This window comes from Taudactylus pleione, unplaced genomic scaffold (assembly GCF_031769625.1).
Source record: "Taudactylus pleione unplaced genomic scaffold, aTauple2 ptg000019l, whole genome shotgun sequence".
In the NCBI taxonomy this organism is placed as follows: Eukaryota; Metazoa; Chordata; class Amphibia; order Anura; family Myobatrachidae; genus Taudactylus; species Taudactylus pleione.
In genome coordinates, this window is record NW_028284421.1 from 4,090,138 (window position 1) to 4,107,384 (window position 17,247).

The window sequence follows — 17,247 nt, forward strand, 5'->3', positions numbered from 1 at the left end:
AGTATGGTCCACGTAAATCACGAGAGCACGGACCACAGTCAAAGAGGCCTCACCTGCCGAGAGGACAGGTGACTGAAAGGCCGGTACAATAAGTTCCTGAATAAAAAGAAATTCAGAAACCACCTTAGGAAGAAACACAGGTCGAGTGCGACTCACAGCCCTGACTTGGTGTAATATGCAGAAGAGGGAGCCACAGGAAAGCGCCCACATTCTGATACTCTCCTGGCAGATGCAACCACCATAAGAAAGAGAGTCTAAGTAAGGTCTACCGAAACTAGTGGTTCAACGGAGGCCCCTGGAGGGCCCGAAGAACTACTGCGAAACCCAAGGAGCCCCTAGGGGGGACAAAGGGAGGTAGAATCCAGAGAACACCCTTAAGGAAGGTCTGAATACCCGGGAGTGGAGCAATTCTACTCCGGAACCATACTGACAATGCAGAGTCCTGCACTTTCAGGGAAGCCAGGTGGAAGGCTAAACCCAATCCAGCCAGAAGGAATGCCAGGACTCTGCAAATCCTAAACACTTGAGGATCGTAGCTACTGGTACGATACCATTAGAAATATGTATGCCACACTGTGGCAGATCCCAGCAGAAGCTGGCTGACGCGCTTGAAGCATCCTGATGATGACAGAGCCAGAGAAACCTTTGGACCTTAGTAAGGACGCAGTCAAAGACAGACAATCCAAGTCCAGGGAAAGGCAAGGACCCTGAGACAACAGGTCCGGATGTTGAGGCAGCATAAACGGAGTGTCGATGGAGAGACTCCGAAAAACTAAGTACCAGTTACATCTGGGTCAAGCTAGAGCCACCAGCAGGACAGTACCTCCGTCTTGATTGAACTTCTGAAAAACTCGAGAAAGAAGGGAGACCAGAGGGAACAGGTACAGAAATTAGAAGGTCCACTTCACTGACAATGCGTCTCCGAAGGTCGCTTCATTACCTCTAGATCTGGACCTGTGCACCGGCAGTTTGCGACTGTGTCGGGAGCCTATTAGGGCCACCTCTGGGATGCCCCATCTGCTCACTAGGAGTTGAAACACCTCTTGGTGAATAGACCAGTTCCCGAGATGCATGTCGTGACGGCTGAGGAAGTCTACTTCCCAAATGAGAACTCCTGGAATGAACACTGCAGAGATGGCCGGGAGGTGACCATCGTACCATGTCAGAATGTGTGACACTTCTGTCATTGCTGCCCGACTTCGAGTGCCTCCTCGATGTAAGCCACTGTTGTGACATTGTCTGACTGAACCTGTACAGGTTACGGTGAAGTATGTGTTGGGCCAGTGTGAGGGCCCTCAGACAGCTCGAAGTTCCAAAATGTTGATTTCCAGAGTTGAAACCGATGTCCAACGGCCCTGAAAGGAGTGCAGACCGGTCACAGCACCCCAGCCCCAGAGACTGGCGTCCGTTGTAAGGATTACCCAGTCCGGGATCCAAAAAGGCGCGACCCTTTGTTAGATGAGATGGCTATAGCCACCCAGATAGAGACAGATGCACTTCCGAAGAGAGCATTATCGTCTGTACATTAATCCGATGGAGAAACCCGTTCCACCTGGAGAGGATCAGTTTTTGCTAAGGCCTGGAATGGAACTGAGCATATTCCGCCATGTCGAAGGTGGACACCATGGATTCCAGAACCAGCTTACAGAGTATATGGACACTCATCGACTGTGGAGACATCTGCGTACGTGTAATTGAAGAGTGGAGATCTTGTCTGACGTCAGAAAGATTCTCTGATTCTGAGAAACCAGTAGGGCCTCCAGATGAATCATTCTTTGTGAGGGAATCAGGAAGGACTTTTTCCCAGTTGATTAACCATCCGTGCTTGTGAAGGAAAGCAATGGTTAACTGGAAATGGCTTTGAAGCACCTCTGGGGATCCTGCTAAGAGCAGGAGGCCGTCCAGATACAGTAGCAGTTGGATACCCTGTGCAGGTGGGCTGTCATAAAAGCCATAATTCTGGTAAACCCTGGTGGGGCTGTGGACAGTCCAAAGGGCAGAGCCTGAAAATTGGAAGTATTGCTGTAGCATAGCAAACCTGAGATAACACTTGAGAGGGCGCTATAGGTACGCGTCCTGAATATCCAGCGATACCACAAAGTTCCCAGGTTCCATAGCTAAGATGATGGAGTGTAGGGTTTCCATCCTGAACCTAGGCACCCTTAGGAATTTGTTCAGGGATTTGAGATTGAGGATAGGCCAATGAGACCCATTCGGCCTCTGAACCAGAAAGAAAGTAGAATAACCAGTCCCTCGCTGAGATAGTAGGAATGGCAAAAATTACCCCTGCTTACAGCAAGGACTGTATAGCTTTCTGGATTTGTATGGCCTTGTTCGGGTGTGAAGGCTGGCCTCTGTAGAAAAACAGGTGGGCAGGTCGTCCGAGAAATGAGAGGGCGTACCCGCGAGAGACCCCATCTCTTACCCAAGCATCCGTGGTGGTTTGACACCAGCACTGGGCGAACTGTAGAAGTTGGCCTTTCACTCTGGGATCCCCCAGATGAAGGCCTGTCCCGTCAGGTTGAAGGTTTAGAAGCAGGGCGTCTGGTGATCCAGGTCTGCTTGGTTCTGGGTATGGTGGCTCTCATGGAGGCAGACGCCTAGGAAAGGACTGGCCTTTAGACTTTCCTTGAGGACAAAAGAACTTAACAGATGTAGTCCGAGGCCTTGTAGTGGAAGTAGCTGAAGGCAGAAAAGCTGTTTGTGATACTGCCAATCTTGTCAAGGTCAGGGCCAAACAAGATCTCCCAATTATAGGGCAATGCTTTAAGGCCTATCTTGGAATCCACCTTTGCCTTCCATGAGTGCAGCAACAGGGTATGGCGGGCAGATACAGTTGCAGCCGAATCCCTGGAGGTTAGGAGACTGGCATCCAATGTTGCTACTGCAACATAGTAAACTGCATCTTGAATGTGAGCAACAAAAGACATCTGATCCCCAGAAACTACTGTTGGAAAAAAGTCTTCAGATGCATCAGCCCATCTCTCTATAGTGTTAGCCACCCATGCGATAGCCATGGTTGGACGGGCAACAGCCCCTGAAAGAGAGTATATTGATTTCAGGCAAATATCCACCTTCCTATCCGTAGAATCCATCAGGGAAGGGATGGGAGGCGTAGTAGCACGCTTTAACAAACGAGTAACATAAGAATCCACCGCAGGAGGTGAGCCCTATTTACTCACAATGACCCTCAGGGAATGGGTAACATAAGGCCAAACGTTTTTGTGATACCTCTTATCTCCACCATGTGATCCACCCACTGGTCAGAGAGGGGGTAAAACAGTCGAAGACACTATAACTTGCTTAAATTGAGGACCTGACCACCAGCACCAAAGCAGGGATATTAATACTTGATTTAGGATCCCCCCGTGATAAAAGGAATAGATGTCAGACACATTATCCATCTCTCCCTTGTCTGACGATCTGTGTTAGACAGCAGTGCAGACTGGGAAGACACCACAGGGCAATTAGATGCCTTCTTAGGTTTCTGAAAAGCCGTAGCTTAGAAAAGACATCCACCCATGGAGGATGTTGTGGTAATCCCTGCAAGGGAAATGAGAGACTGTTGTGGTACCTGAGGGGATTGCATGTACTGTGAAAAACCCTGGTAGGAAGCGACAGACTGTGTCACAGGGGTAGATTGCAAGAACTGCGAGATACCCTGAGAGGGAAGGATAGCATGTTGAGGTAACCCCAAGTGGGTTACAACTGTGGGGAACACTAGGCGATCCGCAATGGAGGCCAGGGTCTGAGAAAAAACAAGACCCAAGAGGGGTCCTTTAAGGGGCCCGGCACCTTATACATAACCCTTCCTGAGTCAAATCCTCCTTGCTCACACCTGCAGCACATGACTTGCAGGATCAATCGTTAAGCCGGGTTTGGGGCTCCCGGCGTAGGTAAAATGACAGGCGTTGGGATATCGACGCCTGTCATTTAACCCCTTGCCGGGATTTGACAGTTGGGAAGCTGACGGTCGGGATTCCATCAGCTTCCCGACTGCTTCCCATCCCAAGCATGTGGCTACATAATTGTTCAGATAAAGGAGAACTTCCTCCATAGGGCCCGTCTTTACAGACTAAGGGCCTGACTCAGACCGGGGCGCTCGCAAGCGGGTCAATGTTGGCCCAGTGCGCATGTGCACGACAGAGCCGGCTCCGTCGTGCGCATGCGCGAGACCCGTATAGCGACGGGCAAGCCGTCGCTCCGGGTCTCATACCAAAGGGGGCGTGCTGTCCATGTTGCGTGACAGCACGCCCCCTTTGGTGGGCGGGCCGGGTGCGTCGCTGGCCAGACAGAGGCGTTCCCATGTCAGTGGGAGTGCTTTCGGCTCTGGTAGAGCCGAAAGCACTCTAGGGCTTGCGGCAACAAGACCCTACCACAAGGGTCTCGTCGCAAGCCCATCTTCCTGGCTGCTCGCTATAGCTGTGGGTGGTCACCCACAGCTATGCGAGCGGCCAGGAGGCCGCTCTAAAAAAACATTGGGACGGCCCTGATTCAGAGCGAGCGTTCTGTCAGAGCGTCCGGCTCTGATTCAGGCCCTAAAAGCAATCATTAGAAGAGAGAAGTGTGTAATGTGGATTTGCAGTAAATAAATCGCCTCACCATTTTCTCATACTTGAGAACTTCTTTTTCAGCAATCTGTGCAGACCTCTCCCTGGCCAGATAGGCAGACTTCAGCTTTTGCTCCAATTCTCTGAGCTCCAAGCTGTGGAAGACAGGAACTTATTTTGAAGACAACGAATATTATAAAAAAGGGATTAAAATTAGGGCCATGGACAAAAAAAAAGTTAAGAAGGTTTGATCTGTAGCTTGCGACATCCCTACAGTCTACTTTGGGGACATATACAGTAAAATTAAGAATTCATACACACGGGAGGTTTATTTCTGTAGGTGCCATTTTGTTATTACTGTTCATTGAGAGCAGTGGTGGCTCCAGGGGTGGGGCTGCAGTACAGTCCAAAATTCAAATAGTGGAGCCACACCAACTGCCAGCGAGTCCCAGCCACCTATGTTTAGCAGCGTTTGGGGTGGCAGTTGGTGTGGCTCCCCTATTTGAATTTTGGACCACGCTGCAGCCCCACCTCTGGAGCAGCCACTGATTGAGAGCATTATCAACAGGGCCCTGAACAGAGTGCATAGGAGTATGGTAGAGATGCATTACCCTGGACCTTTTCCAGAATTATCATAGGCTTTAAATAAAATAAAAAAAAACTTTAGGGTATAAACCTTCAGTATAAGATAGGGATCACTGACTCCTACTGAACCTTCTGTTAAGAGCTCCAACCACAGCACGATGAGCAAGTAGTGAAGGCCAAAGCAAACCATTCATGTACAGAAGTTCTTTTGTGCAGTTACTATGTACAGTACCTGATAGACTGGCAAAGCACAGGAAATTTGTGATAATATCCTGGTGCTAATATTAGAAATCCCTGTCCAACATTTAGAATGCATTAGCCATGCAGTGAATAATTCCATTATATAACATATACAAGGGCAGACTGTATCTTATCCATTTTTCCTACTGAAACAAAAGGAAATATTTGGTAGAATGTAAAACGATGCAGAAGGGACAACCTTATTAATCGGTTTAAATGTGGCTTTCCAGTCACAAAGAGGGACCAGGGTAACCTCCACTTAAAAGTGTATATCATTTTATGGGGTGAAAACAGGGTACTTCACATTGTAACAGAAGCCCAGAAGGGAATCCATCTTGGCAAAGTGAACAATTCTTCAAACTGGCAGCAGGTCCAACTAATACATTGCAGGGAAGGAAGCCAAGCACTTTCATTCCTTCACAAGAAACGCCTTGGTGGTTTAACCACCATAGGGCAAGACAACTGAATTGCGGACAAAGCTATTCTTACATATGCCAGTATCAACTGCTTCACAGGGGCATTTACCCATTAATCCAGGTATGTTCTGTAGCTATCAGGAGGCTACTGCACTCCCCTATGCACATATATGTATTTCTTAAAATTAAAAATAAAAAATTCAGTGTTGGATTTAATATTGAAATGACATGGAAACTAATAATAGCAAGTTATTTAAAATACAAAATATATATAAAATTTGCATATATGATTCAGGCGCACATATAAATAATAATGATGATATCTGAATATAGTTAAGCTGCTCCTAACCGTGATAATCTGCAATAAACACTAGTATATCAAAATACAAAAAAGCCTAAATGGAACATTTAAAACAGGCTACCAATAACCGATTGTTGTCTGAGGAGAACCTGATGTGTGGCTATTTAATTATAAACACCATACAAGAAACATCTGAGGTGCATATATTATAATCCATTTAAATAAACGGCGATACCATAATTTTTTTATCTGGAGGACAGAGACTATTACTTGGAACCACAGTCCAGATGGTTACTTATTGCATACTAATATAGGAGATACCTTCTGTAGAGGTTATTCTCCTTTCCATAGGTATGAGCCATTATTGATATACAACACCAGCTTGTATTTTATGTATAACTGTATGTATATGTGTGTCCTGATTTTTATAGTTCATTTTATTGCTTATAATTTTTTTGTCTTACAATAAATTGTTAATTTTATGTCAAGCGCTCTTTTATCTGGTTGAATTTAAACAATCTTATTGGCCTACTAAGGCATATAAGTTGAATATTCTATATCCAGTTATTTAAAATGTATGTACAAACCAAAATAATGAGGAAAACAGTCTATACCAATACTTATGCTGCCCATCCACTAGGCGATTAAACCTAGCGATTGAGCGATAATGACCGCCATTATCGCACAATCGCTTTGTAATCGCCCACAAATAGGGGAGTAAAATGTTAAAAGCGACCAGCGATGCGCGTGCCCGCTGGTCGTTTTTAACATCTATCATCGCCCGAACATGACGGTCAACCTGACGACCGCCGTCAGGTTGCCATGTTCGGGGATGATTGATCTGCATACACTGAACATTCAGTGTATGCACTTCACCCCTAGGGGGACGACGGCACGATTATGATGTCGTAAACGTGCAGTCGTCCCCCGCATCTTGTAGTGGATGGCCAGCTTTAAGGTCATTCAATTTTTTGTAGCATCTTTGAAATATAATTTTTAGAGAACACAATGTATCGGTTTGGTCTCTTGCCCATTAAATGTTCAGTTCTACACTCATTAAATTACTAATAATTTATGTCATTTCCCTTGTAGGTAAAGTACCTATTCTCTCGTATTTGTTGCCTCAGTTTCTCATCTTTTAGTTGTTCATGCTTTATTCTTGCCATCTCTTGTGCCATTCTTTCTTCTTGTTCCAGCTGTAACTCTTTAAGCCTTTTGGATTCTGCTACCTACAATTACAGACCAAATAATTCTGAAGTAATCTAAGACTTGCACAACCTATTCCTCTGAAGTGTTTGTTGTGCTTTGACATTATCCAAAGTTTATCAGCAAGCTACATCAGGGTTCGACAAAGGTTTTAGACCTGGCGCATGGATTTTACAGTGGTTTTAGAAAGCAGAGCAGCACCAGTAAAATGCCTAATGGTTAGGCATTTCTGCATAGGCTCATATCCCGTCCGAGACCCCGGCCCTTCAGTGACGAGTGAGATTTTGTTTAGAAACAAAACTCCACCATAAAAGATCACATGTAGCAGTAGTCATACTGAATAAGAACCCATCCCTGTTTTAGAATTGGAGGATGAGGTTTGAGCACTTGTCCAGTGGCTAAACCAGCACTAGAAATCCCTCCATACTATTGGGGCACTGGTGTACGGCATACTATAATTTGGAAGCCCTGCCGTTGGGGGCACTAATTAGGCAGAAGAGTTGGGCATGTAGCTGGGTCTGAGGGGCATGTGTGGCGGTCTATACAAGTTTTCATATATTTCAGTAGGAGATGATGGTCTGGCTCTTTTAAGCTGGCTCCTAGCTATTAGAAAAATCTGTCGAGCCCTGAGCTACATACAGACATGTTAGAAATTATAGTTCAACAACAGCTTAATTCTCAAATAATGCCTACTCAGGAATATTAAAATTGATGTTATCAGTTACCATATTAAACGACTGAATTCAAAAATATCTGCAACATAGAATATGTTCATAATCAAATACTACTAAGGTGTTATTTACAAACTGTCGGGCTGTAACGCCTGGCGCATCTGATTGGGTTAATGGCCATTATTTAAAAGGGCAATGCTTTTACTAGCCGTGTGTTGATAATAAAAGCATTGGCCTTTTAAATATTGGACATAAGCACAATCAGAAGCGTCAGCTGCTTCCTAAATAAACCCCTTAAGCTGGGTACACACTGTACATTTTTTACTCAAGATTAAATGAACTCACAGTTTGTGCTTGCTTAGAAAATCTTCGATATTCACGTGTACACACTACACAAATGTTTTTTTTCCAATCCTCCTATATATCTGTCCTAAGCTAGGTACACAGTATGTGATTCTTCAGGCCATCAGACAATCAGTATGAATTCTCTGTAAGTGCAAGCACACGATATCACCAGTACACACTATACAATATATTTTACAAATTGCTAATTTTCAGGCAAATGGATCAATAATTTGCATATGTCTGCCCAGGGCCGTAACTAGGGTAGTGCGACCAGTGCCATGGCACAGGGCACCGCAGGGCAGGGGCCCCTGTTTGGGTCTGTCAATTTTCCTGTTTATTATCATTCTCACTTGTAGCTTCCTCTTACTGTATCCCCAGCATCTCCTGGCCTCCCCTATCTCTTCCCTGGCCCTTCCCCATGAGGCCATGGCCCTTTTGCAGGTGACCTATCTTATGTCCCTATTTAAACAATGAGGGGGGGGGGGGATGGCAATGCACTCTCTGGCACAAGGCACCAAAAAGTCTAGTTACCACTCTGTGTCTGCTCACAAGGTTGATGTGGTAAACATGAACAATTGTAGGAAATATGGTTAGATTATTGTGAATGGCCACACACTATGTGAAATCTGTACCTTTTGGATGATATCTTCTGGACAGTCTAACCAATTAGGTAATCGAAGCCGAGCATTTATGGTCTTTGAACCGTTTCAACAAAACGCTCATGCCTACGCACTACATGAGGAAACAGGCCGATCACCCGATTATTGCCAAATCAGCCCAATAATTTGGCAAATAATTGTATAATAATTGCCATTATCGGCCCAATAATTATGTGCATCTAGCTCTAGTGATTAGAGGGAAAGATCATGTCCCTGTACACACTGCACAGAAAATCTGTATAGTGGCTACCTAATCAAAATAAAATCTATCGGCAGATCAGTCCTCAGCGCGTACACACTACAAAATGTTTACGATGCGGTGACCAGATTTATCGCATCTTATGAGCATCCTAGATGCAATCAGACGGATTTATCTGAGATACATGGAGATTTTACATATGTACACATTATACAATCCTCTGTCAGATCATAACATTCTCAGATAATTGTACAAGGTGTACCCAGCTTCAGACTGAAAGTATCAAATCTCTATCTAAAGAGAATCACTATGTGATTCTCAAACCAACATAGCTATATGTATCAGATAAGGATGATAAATGTGTAGTGTGTACTCAGCGCCAGGGCCCAACGGTCGGTCTAAATCCCATGAGATCGGCTCCCGATATAGTGTGTGCTGCAAACGCTATGTCAGTCCCGTTGTTTTGGTTTGCACCTCGGCCCGATGTCTGCAGTCTGTGTACGTATACCATATCAGCGAGAAGATTTGGAATCGAATGGATCGTTTGGACCTAACGAATTATTAGGTAGTGTGTATGATGTATATCAGCATTTTCTGGATCGTTTTGGTCTGTCTGAATTGGTCTAGTTGTTGGCATCATTGGATAAAATCTAATAGTGTGTACCCAGCTTAACTATCACTCCCCTTGGATACTTTCCTTGTTACTACATAACTAATAATTATCAACCTGTGTGATTTATGTTAGGCATTTACATATTTTGACCTGTTTGGAGATAATGGCATAGATCTGCTCTTTACTATAAACAACAACAGTCTTGTCACTGTAAACACATGCAATGCATTGTATTTAATTATAAATACCACCCTTATGGGCGAGCATAATGTGTCAGCAATGCTCAGGCATTCTAAAAGCTCTTACGCTGCTATTCCTGGAAAATGAGGCAATTAAATAGCTCTATAATGGTACAGAGGGATGGACACAAACTTGACATGTATGCATGTATTAAATGCATGCATGCTGCGTCTCCATCTGCACAATGCAATGAAAATGTATTGGTTTCCTCCTGACTGTCCACTTTGGACTGAGCACTTCATAAAAGCCATTCATGACATTACACATAAAAGTCCACATTGCTTTACAAATAATAATTGCCTTTCTGCTCTGTCAGCATGCCTTAAATGTGGTGGCATCACTGGAAGCACTATAGTGGCAAGCATTGACTTAAAGCGCTGCGGAATATGTGTGTGCTATATAAATAAATGGTAATAAATAATTCACAAAATGTTACAGCTAAAACAGATTCTTATGACAAGAAACTTGACTGACAAGTGCCAGTTATAACAAATTTTGTTCTTTACATCTCATTGCAGACACATGTTTAGCGGTAAAAAGCTCAAGATACAATAGTGAACATCATGCACAATACAGGGGTTCCATACAAAAGTCAACCATGAAAAGATTGACTTATACGTAGGACGACAGGTACAAAAGGTCAACAAATAACCGGAAGGTTAGGCACTAGGAGGGACTGTTAGGCACTTACCCCGACGGATAGGGTTAGGCACCAAGGTGAAGATTAGGTTTATAGAGAAAAAAAAAAAAAGCGTCAACCATTTTCATGTCAACCTTTTGAACCAGTCGACATTTTGTTCCTGTAGACCTTCTGTCATGTTGACCTTTTGTACTACACCCCAGTACATATACACTGTAGATAAAGACTCATAACTCTAGGGCACTATAACATATAAATGTTTTACGATACAATATTTTGTTTCTAAGCAAAGGCTAGAACAGATTTTACTTGCTCAATCGTTTCCTCCATCTGTCTCTCCTGCTCTTCATCCTGCAGTCTCCTCAGAAAACGCTTCTTCTCCACACGTTCCTCACTCTTCAGGCATGCTTCCATTTGCTGTTCTTGGTTTAATCTCTTAATTTGGTCCTCCCTAATAAACTCATGGCGCCGGGCTTCGGCTATCATTTTCTCCCTCTGACTGAAGGTCATTCCTCTCTTTGACACCTAGTAAAGTGTTGCATAAATCATGGTAATTATAAAGGATTATAGTATATATTTTATTTAAACTCTTGAGGATTATGACATCACTGGTCTGGAACATCCAAACCCAACATAGCTGAACTGCATAAATGCATGACTGAGGCACCCTGACATAGATGCCATTCAATGGAAACCAAAGCAATACAGTAGGTTCTTATTTTAATGTCTAAGCCTAAAAATAATTGAACCAATGCATTCAAATGGAAAAAAAACTACTGTTGTTGAGTATCTATGACACCCTTCTCCGAAGATATATTCTTGTTGCCTTCAGATTTCCCCTTTGTTGTCACTGACTGAACTGAATTATATGATAACACATTTTGTTCCTGCAATAAAAACACCATTTGTGACACCATGCACCTATTTTTCTTTTACAGTGCACATTTATGCAGGATGCGCATTCATTTGTAGGCTGTCTGCAGGTGTGCTACATTTCACATCTAGTGATGGAAGACGTTGCAGAAATGAGGCAATGCAGACAGTGGTCACTTTACACGGTAAAACATATCTAGACACAATTTGACTAATGCAACAAAAATATTTAAGCGCATGAATGTGACACAGAAGTACAACCCATCTCACTGTCACCTCACTCAGATTGTTTATACAGGATATCATTGTAGCTTGTCTATTTTTGGGAAACAATATGAAAATAGAAAGTATTGATGGGGGTGGTGCTAACATTGTATTAGACTAGTAGGCAAATGTGTGGCACAATATAAGAGGCTGTGCACCTAAGTATGCAAAAAGCTGCATAAACACGTAAAGATTTTCTATACAACCATCCAACTAGTTGATTGGTTGGACTGAAAATCTGGTAACGTATGGGAGTAACTGATGATCGGCAATTTGCTCCTAAATGCCAGAAAACAGATGAAAATGGTCATCAGACAAGTTTGTTAAATGTTTGATCTAAACAATTTGTTCAAACAACAGTTTTTGTCCATTTTCCGGCGTTTGGGAGCAAATTGCTGATTGTCATTTGCTTTCATACCTTACCAGATTTTCATTCCAACCAATCAACTAGTTGGATGGTTGGACAAAAAATCTTTACGTGTGTACTATGCACCTGTAGAAAGACAAATAGGTCCATCTGCATAGAATGGTATGCGAGGCTGGGAGATATTTTCATTCTAGTTCAGTGGTTCCCAAACTTTCTAAATTCACTGCGCCCTAGATTATCAGCTTTTTTTTTCACAGCACCCCTAGGCCAAAAGTGTTGTATTGATTTTTTTTTTTTAATTATTAAATTAATTGTGCTTACAATTCCTCCTTAGGTTCAGTTACGTGGTGGTAGACAGGGTTGTACTTCGGTTTGCCGTATTTTTTATGACTGGCAGCTAACAGCATTGAATAAAAAACAATAAACCAAGCGCAAAATCCTATTAGGGCAGTAAAGTGTCCACTACAATAGAACACGCAATGTTCTGTGTCCGTCACAAATCTTCTTTTACTGGGAGCGTGATTCTTAACCTCAGTTCAACCGTAAAAAGAAGAAAAATCAACCAATCAGTGTGTCCACTCTCTATGAGTGAATGTGCATATTCTTATAGAGAGTGGACACACTGGTTGATTTTTCTTCTTTTTCCGGTTGAACTGAGGGAAAGAATCACGCTCCCAGTAAAAGAAGATTTGTGACGGACACAGAACATTGCGTGTTCTATTGTAGTGGACACTTTACTGCCCTAATAGGATTTTGCGCTTGGTTTATTGTTTTTATTCTGTATTGTAAGTGTGGTAGGGACCACATTCAAACCCAGCTGCATTATTATAGATTTGGAGCGCAGAGTTTTTGATTATTCTCTACAAAATTAGCCAACAGCATTGGTTATGCCTATCACACTGACCGTAAATAGTTGGATTTGAGCCTGAAACACCAACCAATGGCACCCCTGAAAATGCCTCACGGCACCTTGTTTGGGAACCACTGTTCGTAGAACACTCACTGACACATGGACACATGCAAGTTAAAGGATGTTACAGTATTTAAATAAAATTTGTGACAGGTGCATAAGACCAGGATTGTTGCAGTCTGAAAACTGGAATGGGAAGGTTAATTATCACAGAGTAGTGATGACCATCTAAGGCTGTACCATCAATGGTTTGAAACCATCAGTAAAAAACAACCAATGGTTTAGCATGCAGACTACAGGCATCGCAATGTTTTCACAACATCGGGCGCCATCAACATTGGTGTGGCATAGACCCTTCGCAGCGAGCCCGCGAGGGGACAAGAAACTTGTGTAAGTGGGGACAAAGTTCTTCTGTAGCTGGCTGTCATGGGCAGGAACTGCAATTCCGCCCTCACTCACGTCACTTCCAGGTCCCTAGCGCGAAGGGCAAATACAGACAACCATCATAGGACCTGCTGGCTGGCTCTTTTTATGCAAAATAGCTTGGGTGGAAATCATAACAGGTCACATAATGGCTACTTCACTATATGCACAGTGGCCAGCTATCTCTAATTCCTTGCAAGTCCCATATTTACATTTGACCATCCATCAACATGTCATGGCAGGAATTTCAGTGCAGCAAGTGTGCGAGAGTAGCAGGCTTACATACAGCACTCGCTCAGGACTGGCCCTGGAATATATATTGCACATATGTACACTTATTACGTTATATATATAATATACACACCGGTATGTTACATACGACTGTGCTATATCCCTCCACGGGAAACTTAGATTCCTACAAACACACTGGCTGCCATAGCAACTAACACATCCTGATATAAAGCCTTTTCCTTTTTACCATCATCGCTGCCACCGCACACAGCACGGAACCCGCGCCTATATCCGCAGTCACCGGCTCCTGTTTGCTCGCGTTACTTAGGTAACAACCATATCTCCAAGGAAGTGTCCTCACCTTGTTTCCGCCCACCGCGGCCACACGTGACCTTGGCTCAGACCAGAGGCTCCTTGTCTGAGAAGTGTCGCCACTAAGCGAGTTACCGGCCATCTTATTGGTTGGGCTGGACATCAAATTAGAACAAAATAACATCGCTATTTAGCAACAATTCAGCAACTTATGTTCATAAGTGTAACCTAATGTGCCTAGGTCCTTTCTATGTATTTACATTTTTTAATCAACATTTATGCTTTGCACGGGAAAGCTTATCTCTTACAAAATCCATCAAATATGATGGCCCTTGATCTGTAGGTGCTTTATGCAGCATTATAAATATTCAGTGGCAAACGCAGGATTTCTAAAGGGGTGTTTGCAAATGCTTGATTTTAGAGAGAGTGTGGCCAGTCCATGAACCAGCTTTAATTAAAATGCGTCATACAAAATATATTGTGTGTCATAATTCCAGCATATACAGGACCAGCGATCACAGTAAGCCATTAGATGTGTCAGTAGGGCCATCCTGCCTGAGCTGAATGTTTTTATTTCAGATGTGGGCACCATTCCAGAGCATTGGAGCAAGTCCGGTAGTCTGGGGGAGCAGCAGAAGAACCTAGCACTGCCCTGGACATATATGCCGAGCCGTAACTAGACTTTTTGGTGCCCCGGGCCAGAAAAAGCATTGGCGCCCCCCTCATTTTTCAAAGGGGCATAATGCACCCAAAATAGGGCCATGGCCTCATGGGGAAGGGCCAGGGAAGAGATAGGAGAGGCCAGGAGATGCTGGGGATGAAATAAGAGGAAGCTACAAGCAAGAATGATAATAAACAGAAATGTGACAGGCCCAAACAGCGCCCTCTGACCTGTGGTGCCCTGTGCGATGGCACGGGCCGCACTACCCTAGCTACGGCCCTGCATATATGTACAGATCGATCTCGTTATGAATTGGATAGTGTATTAATAATTAACCCTATTAATGTTCTGTAGCTGTGCACCCTAACAGTGCATGTTTTCCAGATCTCCTAGTTGATGCACAGGTGTGTATATTACTGAATGACACGTTAAAAGATCCACACGTGGTGCTAATTATTTAATTTATGATACTGAAAAGAACATGCAGCACTAGTAACATTGTATTATATTACTATTTCTATTGTGGTCATGGTGTGGACTGGGGGGAGGGGGGTTTCCAGGCAACCGGAAACCCCCCTGCGTTTGCCTATGATATTCATGTATGTGATCTATTTATCATATAGCCCAATAACAAAGATTCTCTGTTGCCACCTGTCGTGGAGATATAATATTTATTTTTTAGGTTCATTTATTTTACTGCAAAATACCCTATCAATCACAAAAACAGCCGTTTATTGGGCTTTTCTGTGGTAATAAATATTTATCAATCTGAAGGGAAAAGGTAAGGCTAGGCAAGAGGTGGCATGGAGTAAGTATGTGGGCATATTATGTTACAGCAAGTTCATTAATTAAAGTCAACATAATGTAACAGATTTTGGTTTAACTCTAAAATCATGAGTTGGACTCAGTTATCTATACAACTGCTGGGACTTCCATTAGCAGATCTTTCTATAACAATGAAAGACAAAAGATTATGCCTTGAAAATTCCTGGGGCTGCGGTGACAGATATCTGTCATGTACATGACAGATTTTTGCAAACGACGAACGATATTGCATGACTTCATTCAGGGAGTGAATTTTTTTAATGTTTCTATGAATTTTCATTAAAAATATAGTTCGTCGTTTACCGCTTATAAACTGCCAGATATTTCTAATATCTGGCAGCAATAAGCGATAATTGACCAACATGTTGGATAGACGAAAGACGCAATTTATCGGCAGCGGGAGTGAGCATCTGTCATCGTTCAGGGCCTATCCATTAGCAGATAAATTGAACGACTGAACGATATCGTTCAGTCATTCAATTATATCTGCTAATGGATAGGCCCCTTTAGGGACATAGGTATCAAGTCCATTTTTCATATAATTATGCAGATTTACAGCTTCTGCCTAATTTTTCATTTCTCCGCTATGTACTAAGGTTCTCAGAAATCTCCTGCAAAATGGCTAATTAATACTGCAGACCGCAGTCTCCCTTATTCTCAATGGGCACTTTGGTCTGACTCCCATGTTCCATGGCCCCATCTGCAGATGGCGTAAACAGATTGGTGCCAATGGAGGCATTCTTGCAGCCTCCGGTCAGTTCCGGTAACTCACCCTGTGCACATGCGCAGTGTCAGAAACTTGCAGGGATAGTGATTCTCGTTTGCACTGTCCCTGTAAGTTAATTTTAAGACATAGCTGGGATAATAGTTAAAAATGAAACAGTCTGCATCGATATGGACAGTTAATCACGGTACTGCCGCAAATATTAATACATGCGCCCCTCAACCTGTTAGTGAGAGCCCTTTTATGGAGCATCAGGTGACCCAATCCCAATTTACAGCCAACTGACAATGTCAATTTCTGGAGATACTGACAGGAGTCCAATAAGACTTTAATATACATCCATAAGGTTTTTATTGTGTGTATTAAAAACCTGTTATGATGCACTCTCTGTGCTGTGTCTTGTTCCCTGTAACAATCCTAACAGGTGGATCAGATCTAAGCAGTATTTAAATAAGATGGATACAAACCTGAATAACAGTGCGACCCAGCAATATGGCAATGCGATGTAATGATATATTACGTCGCTGTACACACTACATTATCCGCTGTACAACAGTGCAATATATCGTTACATGTCTAATGTAAGCTATACTGCTTCGTCTGTTGCATCAACCCATCTGATGTGCAGCACATCTGATAAGATGCGATCACCCAATTCATCGTACAATAAATTTAGTTTTCAGGGCACACACTATACGGTGGTCATTCTGATCTGTCGCGGATGATATATTAGCTTGAAGATATAGAAAAACCTGCACTGATCCTTATAAATTAGCATATTTATAAACCTCTAGACCCTTCATTCTGATTTCTATTCAAGAGTAGATATTTACAGAATGAAATTTATACTAATCCTCCCATAATTGAATGGAGAGAATAAGGGGAGTGGTGCTACCCTACTCACAAGAAATATACTGGTTATGAAGGAAGAAAAACAGTGAGACTAATGGGTGCACTCCAGGGTAAATGTAGAAAGAACAAGGCTCCGTCAA

General features: G+C 43.1%; 1 protein-coding gene across 2 annotated transcripts in view; it reads right to left on the minus strand.

The window, feature by feature from the left end:
- MNS1 (meiosis specific nuclear structural 1) overlaps positions 1 to 14,084 on the minus strand; it is a 28,762-nt gene extending 14,678 nt beyond the window's left edge. The window contains exons 1-4 of one of the 2 annotated variants that reach the window (XM_088443107.1): positions 13,981 to 14,084; positions 10,975 to 11,190; positions 7,194 to 7,321; positions 4,603 to 4,705 (exon numbers count right to left, since the gene is read on the minus strand). In XM_088443107.1, coding sequence (XP_088299233.1) covers positions 4,603 to 4,705; positions 7,194 to 7,321; positions 10,975 to 11,190; positions 13,981 to 13,986 — 453 coding nt within the window. In that variant the 5' untranslated portion in view covers positions 13,987 to 14,084. The other variant, XM_088443114.1, reaches the window with a different exon arrangement.
- Between the last annotated feature and the right edge of the window lie 3,163 nt (positions 14,085 to 17,247).